Raw genomic sequence first — 9,789 nt, forward strand, 5'->3', positions numbered from 1 at the left:
GCTCAGCTCTGCAGAAGAGCTGGGGCCTTTCTCCAGGTCAGTCTGTAAATTATTGACACTGATGAGGATTTGCCTTCAATCAAATCTGTTGTACAACCTTTCCATGAATGAGGCCCCTGATCTTGTGTTTCAGATGCCAGGGCACAGTAAACGCCCTTACTGTGAATCCATCTCTGCCTCTGCTCTTCAGCTTGCCTCATGACCACAGCACTCTTGGCATTTTGTGAGAGAAGAGACAAAGAAAACTTTGCTGTTATTAACTGTAGTCATTCATTTCTGAGTGAGCAGGATATGGATACTACCAGTGGGATAACACAAAGAAGCTGTCACATCTCGCTGGCAATTTGCCTCGACCCCTCGGTTAGGAAAAGAGTAAATGATCAGTGTAACACTGTCACATCTGACTGCCATATTTCTATGTCCTTATTTTACTTTCAGAAACAGAAATGCATGTGTGGGTAATTTAACAATGAAATATGAAAATATATTGTATGTAACTACCACTGAGAAAATATGACCTTTCACAGCATAACATAAAACTAAGTTATCATGTTATCATTGTGCTGCAAAAATTAAATTCAGCACATATATTTGGAAATCAGTCATGCTTACTGAAACCAAACAAAACCCCAGAACGTTAAAATCACACATCTTGATGTGTTTACAGGGAATTTTTTATTAATCAAAGCTGGATGATATAAAATATTCACATCTTTGTGGGTAATCTATGTTTCTACTGTGTGATGTGTATTTCATTTGACATCATACAGAATGTGATTTATGTCTTAATTTGGCCATGAGAGTCAGTATTGTGCATGGGGCAGTTGGTGTTGTGAGTTGTTTTGTGTGGTCGTGAATGTTTTTAGATGCTGTTGTCCTGTTTTGCAGTCACACTGAGGGGTAAAGCTCTGATGTGACTTGAAATCAGAGGGAGGGGAGGTTAATTTGTCTTTCACACACAGACTCAAAACAACTACAGGGGATGGACACAATAAAAGACACATCTATGCATTGTATTCAATCCAATACACCAATAAATACTATCTTTGTGAAGTTCTAATAAGATGTTAGGTAATAGCACAGCACCTCCCTGACGCAGCCCGAACATTATGAATTATTAAGCTTCACGAATATAAGATTTGTAGCACTGGCTGTTGTATTGCATTCTAATAGACTGCACAGGTGTTCGTGATATTCTGTCCACCCCCTGTACAGAGGGTCGGATTCAGACTCTTTAAAGTCAGTTTTCAAAATTAGTCTGTAATGTGAGAAATTTCATTTGTTTAACCTGAGTAGCTCGGGTCATTGAGAGAACCAAGGCATTTTATATTATTATTATTATTATTATTATTATTATTAATAATAATCATTATTATTATTGTTATTATTATTAATAAACATGGACACAAGGGTCTGAATCAAATAGTCCCAGATTTGAACAAACTCTGATTCATCAACCGGATTCATAATTAATAAGCCTTCAGATCATCAGACTGGAGAGAAGGTGAAACTGACAGGACAAACAGGCCTTGATTGCCGATGTGAACCGCGGTATCCAGTAAGCTGGTTGTAAACATTTTTCAGGTTTAGAGTTACACATGGAGAAGTGAGTTGATGAGTGGGTGGAACACGCTGAATCAGAAATAGAGAGTGTGAGCTTCTTATTGAAAAAATAAAAACCTTATTACTGTTAGTTGGCATGGCATAAAACACATGCATTTAATGTTCCCAGGGATTTTCACATGACATTGTGAATTTAATGTTACATGTTTAAGATTGATGCAAACAGAAGGAGGCAAAGAACAGAACTGGTTACAACTCAAGAGATTCAAGATTTAAAGCTTTTATTTCTCACATGCTCAAACAACATGTGCAGTAAAATGCAGGTGAACTACTCTTGAGGTTCAATAAGAACAGTAATGAGAGTAAAACTAAGAATTAGAATAAGAAATGACAGAGATCCAAAGATGCAAGAAAATTAAAAATATATATACAAAGTGTATTTTGGCCTGGTGTGTAGGTGGTGGCTGTGCCATTTTTCAGAAGGCCTATATAAAATACTGTAAAACTATAAACTATAAACCATCAAAATAGACTATATAAAATATATTTATAATTTCAATATATATATTGAAATTAATGTGTTTAAATTGGAATTTTTTATTTATATTAAATAGAATAAAATATATTTATATTATTTATTTTTTATTTTATAATTAATAATGTTTATTTAAAGTCCCACTATTTAGCATTAATAAGCAGTATATAAACATTAAACATAATAAATGGCTTATAACACACTATAGCGTAGTTGTAAGCAGCTGTTGCTGTTGAAGTGTTAATTAACTGCCTTACAGCTGTGTGCAACTACATTATATTGAATTATAACTTATTAACTATTTATTAAATGGTCATATATTGCTTATAAATGTTAATAGGGAAAATTAAAGTAAAGCGTAAACAGTAAATTTTCTTGACAGACACATCAGCGTATAAGTGACTTGTATATTGTAGATTGTGGATCTTAATTCAACAAACAGTTCTGTTTCAGTCAACTCTCTTGATTTTGCTCTTTACGTTTCACAACATTATGTATCTGTTTGAAAAAAGGTGCTCCACAAACTCAACGTGTAACCGCAGTTGGAAGCACAATGTTGTTATTCTAAGTTGCTGCACTATTCGAGCTGTTTATTGCAGTCGTGCTCTCAATGCTTTGTGAACGTGAGCAAAACCAGGTCTGCTACATCATATGTTTTCTCTGTTTGAATGAACCCTGTGGAGCTGTGAGCCAACTGTTCACATGAGAGGTTTAGGAAGCCCACAATGTTTTCTGTTTGAACAGTGAACGACAGGTGGAGTTCTTTCCCAACACAGACCAAACTGCAACAAAAGAGCAAAAATATTTAAATGCTACTATTTTAAAGTCTGGAACAAAGTAATTACGAACCCAAACTGCTTCAAGACATGGAAGTGAAATAGAAATGATGGCAGTTAATTATCTCTGTGCTCTTTGAGTTTTAGGTATTGAACCATGCAACCAAACATCAAACCTTTACTCCCAGCTATTGATATTTATCTGTTTCTGTGCATAAAATATGGATCAAATGCTGTTTTTATCTCAGTTTGATGATGAGAAGAGTCACAGAAGAAGGTTTTAGTGTTTCTAAACTGTGACCCTGTGCAGTGTACTTCAGTGTATTATTTAAGTCCATGGCCCCCACCTGGTGGTACCTGATGGCCAGCAGATTGTTGCAGCTCAGAAGTTTAATAACAACAATATAACAACAGTATGTCTTTGTATTTATGAGAACATAGAGATAAAGCCGGACACCAGACTAGATCATCCTACCCAAAATGCTGTGGGACGTTTCAGATATTGTCCAATAACAACTAATCTTCATATTGACCAGACACAGTCATCCTTATGTGGCTTAATGACAGAAGGTTATTACACTGAGGACAACGAAACACATGGATCAATGTAAATGTGACACTGAATTGATTAATGTAGCCAAACAGCCTTGAATCTAAATCTGTGGTTTGAAGGCTGCTTCATTTATCTGGTTTTCACCCTGAGGTGCAGGGGCCAGTTTGAAAACACATTGAAGGTGTCACAGGGACACAAAAACACTTGAAACCAAGATATGAGTCACTAAATACTCATGAATAACAATCTACAAAAAAAAAGTGTCTTTGATGAATATAAGCTGTTTAAACAGATATTTGACAGATTGCCAATTTTTAGCTGTTGCTCCCAAATAGATTAAAAAAAAAAAAAAACTTCACTTGAAAGCTTCGTTTGCAATTCATCTTCATAGTGTCTCTAAAATGCATCATAAGAAGACAAAGGTTAAGCATCTAAAATGTGACATTCTCCAAGTAATACAATTACAAATCATTGAAGGAGGGTCTTTATTGAAACTTGCTTGATTTGTTGAATGAAACACACATTTTAAGTTATTTAAAGCTGCCTTCAGCTACAAATGTAATGTTTCAAACAAACAAAATGAAAATCATCATAACTTTGCCTTTCCCTGAGCTCTGACTGGAGAACAGGACAGCAGATCATTTATTAAACATCATGCATGACTTTTTTAAAATTTTATTTATTGATTTATTTTTTGTGTGTAAATAATCCGAAAACATGATTTCTATTCGTTCTGATATACAAAGAACACAGTGGTGAATGCAATATATTTGATGATGTTGGATTACAAACAGTGATATTTTTTCTGAAAGGAAATCAGCCTGGAAATCAGGCAGTCAAGGAAATAAGCATAATGTCTTGCAAAACAACCCCCCCTCCCAGGAAAGCTTCGACTCTCTTAATCAGATTTGGTTCAGAAAGCATCTTTAGAGTCTCTCATCTAATCTTACTGTCACTTTGATAAGTAAAATAATCTCAGATAATGTCAATTGTTACCTAGAAATTGAAGCAGGATCTAGATTTACATTTTTTGACTTTGTGGTTGGTACAAAAGGTGTGCTTCAGTGTGGGGGGGGTTGCATTGGACACCCTGTTTTTATGATTTAAAGGGGTGATTTTGTGAGACATTAGCCTGGAATAGCTGGTAATGAAATTGGACTGCTGTGTTTTGTCTGTTAGTCAAGAAAGGGTTCCTGTTAGATCCACCTTGCTAAACATCAAAAAGGCTGCCCATAGCAAAAAAAATGTGCCCTCAGCAATTACTGTCTCTGTTTTCTTTCATTCTGTGAAAGCTATGCAGCAGCTGCTTTATTCTGCAAGTTCAAATCTTTCCTCTTCTTGTGATCAGTGTGTGCCGATTACTCAAAGCGATATAGCTGGGGTCTGGCATGCTAGGGTAGTCATGGATTATGAAAGGTCATATATTTATATTTATATACACTGTAGTGTTGCTTGCTATCTGTGATGTGTTGGCCAGGACCCTACTCTATCGCTTTGCACAGTATAAAGTAGTTTAAAAAGTTGAATAACATAAAATAACATAATAAAATGTTATTTATGTTATTTCCCACGTGAAGAACTCCTGTAAACCTTGCAGTATTGAAACTCAGTGAACAAGGCATCTTAGACAAGCTGAAAAACAAATGGTGGTACGATAAGGGTGAATGTGGAACCAAGGACTCTGGAAGTAAGGTCAGTCGCTGCAGGTCTTTTTATACTGATTGCAAAATGCATTTTGACCTAACTGTTCATATGCAAACATCTAAAACATACATTCTGTCAGATATGTAAATCATGACATGATATATCTGATATAGTTGCTTGTTTGCCCTCAGAATAACACATGAAAAACATTAAAAACTAGATTTGCTTTACACATAATCTAATTTATACACACCGTGATCATGATTCATTACATTAACATGACTTCATTATTGCTGTATGCACACTATTCAAGATTTGTAAAATTGCAGCATGATTACACGATATTTTTTATTCATACCATAAAATTTAAAAAGTTGAATCATAGAATTGAAACCATTATACTGCTATTTTGTTATCCAAACCTCTATTGAAATTTAGTTTATTGGTGTTCTTATTCATTTGTATGCAAACAGTGTGTATTAACGCTGACATGACCAGCTAGTTTCCCAAAGGCATCCTTATTCTGACCAAGTCCAAACTGACCTTTAAATACCATCTGAGCACAATGTGGTCAAATGGTTTTTAATAGTCGTGTCTCGTAGATGGAGTGTCAGAGTAAGGAAAATTTTTAATTCATTTAAATAGGTTTATAAGCCAGATAACAGATCTTTTTAGGTGTAAAAAGTAGGATTTCCTGCCTTTAGGCCTACAAAATACCCCAGAGGGTTAGAATGCAAATGGTAAAACTCACATAAATGAATTTCAATATTACTGTTTGGCTTTTAATAGCAGCAAAATGGTTCAATTCACCTTCCACAGCTTGCCACTTTGATTGTACAAATGCAGTGTGTTGAAGTTGAGCAGCTACAGTATGCTAGTGGATTGAGGGTTTAATCTGTAGACCTGTACGACCACGACCGCCTTCCTTTAGAGGTGGTCTCGTAAAGAGACCATAACACAGGATAGATAGCAGCTCTCTACATTCACCTTCCCAGCTCTTTAGAGTAGAGATAACGTGAGAGGAGGAATTAGACACATTTAAGTTGTTCCAATTTATCTCACTTATAGACTAAATTAAGCAACTATACCTCAGAGGGTTTTGTAGACACAGTTAGCAACCTCCTCAGAGTTTCTGTCTAGTCATAGTGCAGCAGAATGTACATACAGGATTTATGTTGGTGTGGGTATACATGTTCTTTGAGGTCAGCCTCAGAGTGCCATTTAAAAAAGTCTTAACGGTGGTCTTTACCTCCCCCAGGACAAGACAAGTGCATTAAGCCTGAGCAACGTGGCAGGAGTCTTCTATATTCTGGTAGGAGGGCTTGGTCTGGCTATGACCGTGGCTTTGATAGAGTTCTGCTATAAGTCACGACAAGAAACCAAAAGACTGAAGCTGGCAAAGAACGCCCAAAACTTTAAGCCAGCCCCTCCGGCAAACACCCAGAATTTTGCCACGTACCGTGAAGGCTACAACGTGTATGGGACAGAGAGTGTTAAAATCTAGAGGGTACGTCTTCTGTTGTTGTTTACGTGCTTGTGTTAGTTTTAACACACTGTAAAACACCATGCAGGAAATTAGTGGAATCAACTAATCTTTTATCATTAACTTAATGTAAGTATATGTGTTCTATTCATTTAAAGTTATTTCAGATTTTTATTTTCTGACTTGAAGTTGTTCAGTTTGAAAAGATGAATTGAAAGATTAACTGTTGAGAGATCATCCAATTAAGTCTACAATATTCACAGAATTCCCAGCATGCATTGTTGGAATTAAATCTAACCAGACCCCTTTGCTTGTTTAAACATAATTCATACATAATGGAATCTTGTCCTTGATATGTGTTTCTTTTCATAATAATTGAAATAATGCAAACCATGATGAAGGTTAGTATCGAATTCAGCCTCTATCTCAGTGAACTTATAAAATGTCTGATTCAAGTCTGTGTCATTGTGACTTAACACTTGTTGATTGAACATAATTCCTTAAGTTATCAAGTTCAACCAACATAACTCAGTTGGGTTAGTGTTTTTGAAACTCACTTTGAACTAATTATTCAAATGAAGCTCAGTTCAGTCGCCTTCCTAAAGCAGCAGGGGAACTTGTGTTGTTGAATTGAACCTGCTGGGAATGATTTCGAGTGTGATGGTAGCTGGAGATTTTTTTTTTCTCTGTATCTGACTCTTATCCTTTGCACATCTCTTGGCTTTGCAGAGATGAAATGTGTCAATTCCCACTGGTGCGTCTGGATGGAAACAGCCACTCTGTGTGACCCCGACACCCCGAGGCTGGCATCCTGGAGGCAACAGCCTTCTTTCTCATATGCTTGGACACAAGCCTACAAGTCAACAAGTGCTCATTCTGGGTTGTGAGACCCGTCACACTAACAGAGGGCAATGACGCAACAGGACTTTTGCTTCTGGAAACATGGGATTTGCCTCTTGTAGTGCCTTATGGAGCATTTCGGCGTCATGGCAATGCAATTAAAATTTAATTCACTTGAAAACAAAAAGCAAAACGAAACAAACAAAAAAAAAAACATCTGTGGAACTAGGGCAAAACATTGCTTTAAATGACAATTAGACGAACTGTTGTAATTTCAGTTGTTTTCTATTTTGAAGAAGAAAAAAAAAGCCATGATTTGCAATCAAAACATCCTGGAGTACTTATTAAGTCATTGGAATCCTTTACAGACATATTTTTGTGGTGAAATATTAAGTTGGATAAATGTTATATTTAGTGAAGTAAAGTCATTTTCTTGTTTTACTATAAGACTATTTTCAGTGTCATAATATTTAGGACAAGCATCAATCAATAAGGCTAAGTATCAATAAACCTGACAACATTGTACCCCAGTTTTTACTCAGAAAATATCAGTAAAATGAAACTAGTGGTCATCTGAAACTGCTTAGGTGGTGTTACTTTCGAAGCCTGTTGGTCATCACGTACAACTGACTCTGTATTCACTTAGATGCTTGTTTTAAATCGACCACGTGAGACTGCATTTGTTTCAACTGCCACAATTTTGAAACAAGACCATTTTTTATTGAAATGAGGTCAGCTTTTAATCACTTAGTGCCATACTGTTGAATTCAAAAGAATTATATATCCTTTAGAGACTAGGAGAGTGACCCCTTTTTATGTAATGGTATATTCAAATGGTTTAACTGAGCTTATGGTTTACACTTTGTACACACTTAGAAGCTGTTCTCATGTAAATGCAGTATCTGCAGCTGTGAATCTCAACATTTTTTGGTAAATGATAACACACCATAGCTTCTTTGGTTGTGATAAGCTTTCTGTGTCTATGCATTATGCAGAAGGTGAGCTGGTGAACTGTACATTGAGGAAAGAGCTATGAATGAAACATCTGTCTGTTTGTATAAGTGAACTTTTTATAAACTGGAGGAAAAACCTAAAAATGCTACAAACCATGTACGCCTACGTTTGTTTAGTATTTCAGACTTACTCATCCTTTTCTCCCCAGATAAAGTGCATGTGAATTTGGTGATAGTTTTACCAAACTGCAACTCCAAACGGACACAGGTTTAGTTAGTGTCCGATGACGACATTTGATACAGTTTGGTTTTAGTTTTTCCAGTTCATTTGTATCAGTACCTCAGCCATGAGAGTTGCATGTATGGACACAATGAACCTCTGTGGAGAGGTCATGTACAAAGGATTTTATTACATTTCCTTAATAAAGCAGGTTTATATTCATCTTTTGGACTTACATCTTTTTTACATGTAAAAATCAATAACACATAAACTGTCAGTGTAAATATTGGATAAGACAACTAAAGCTATTTTTGATAATTTTTACCCATTAAAAATCACAAGAATCTGCTATCATTCATCAGAAAAATGTTTTGTCCTGCAGCAGGTTTAATTCACATCACACAAGACACAGTCATGCTGTTGAATCAACAAACAGGACTTTTCTCTTGATATCCACTGAAATAATCTGGAGCCACGTTAGTATGGAGGCATTTTTATCTTAATCATGTCTGAGATTTAGCTATTTTTTTCTTACAGATGCAAATATTTTAAGAAAAAAGTGTCAGTTGACTTATTTTACAGGTCCCATAGTTTCCTTGTCATTTCAGAAAATATTTTACGTTAAGAACTTATTTTCTGGTTCAAACTGCAGGAGAAATTCTGAGACAATGTTTTAGTTTAGTTAGTTGCGCTACATTTTTAAGCAGAACATTTAGAACAACTGATATCCATTTGAACCCAAACAAAATTTTACTTACAGGAAAACTTATTTTCTGTATGTGCTGAACTTTATGATTGCCTATATACATATTTTAAATCTAAATGTTCAGCTTGCCTACAGTGTATTGACTACGACTCTAAAGGTTATGCAAGAAATTTATTCCATTTTACTGGAAGGTTACAAATTTAATACTTTATCCATTTTCCTTACAACCATTAGCTACATGGCTGTTTTCCCAGAAACCTTCCTGGAACTCTACGAGTTACAATACAATGGGACCCATAAAACACAATGTTATTCCTGTATCATTTTCTGGGAGGTAAAGAAAATCTGTTGCACAAAGAACAGCAGATCCAATTTTGACACATTAACACAGAACTGGATTTAGAGTCTGATGTCCATCAATAACAAGGTAAAAATAAATCTTTTAATTGAACTATATACATCATAAAAAGTTTAAGTCAACCATCAAGTTGGGCCTGTAAATGTACTTCAATGTAT

The 9,789-nt window shown here is 35.5% G+C and overlaps 1 protein-coding gene across 3 annotated transcripts in view; it reads left to right on the plus strand.

The window, feature by feature from the left end:
* Positions 1–8,789, plus strand: part of gria3a (glutamate receptor, ionotropic, AMPA 3a) — a 67,502-nt gene extending 58,713 nt beyond the window's left edge. Inside the window, exons 14-16 of one of the 3 annotated variants that reach the window (XM_056397581.1) lie at positions 5,005–5,119; positions 6,330–6,578; positions 7,284–8,789. In XM_056397581.1, the coding sequence (XP_056253556.1) occupies positions 5,005–5,119; positions 6,330–6,575 (361 nt within the window). In that variant the 3' untranslated portion in view covers positions 6,576–6,578; positions 7,284–8,789. Of the gene's footprint in view, positions 1–5,004; positions 5,120–6,329; positions 6,579–7,283 lie in introns of those variants that run through there. The other 2 variants (XR_008829722.1, XM_056397583.1) reach the window with 2 other exon arrangements.
* Positions 8,790–9,789: the final 1,000 nt, after the last annotated feature.

The sequence above is a fragment of the Seriola aureovittata genome, chromosome 15 (assembly GCF_021018895.1).
Source record: "Seriola aureovittata isolate HTS-2021-v1 ecotype China chromosome 15, ASM2101889v1, whole genome shotgun sequence".
Classification (NCBI taxonomy): domain Eukaryota; kingdom Metazoa; phylum Chordata; class Actinopteri; order Carangiformes; family Carangidae; genus Seriola; species Seriola aureovittata.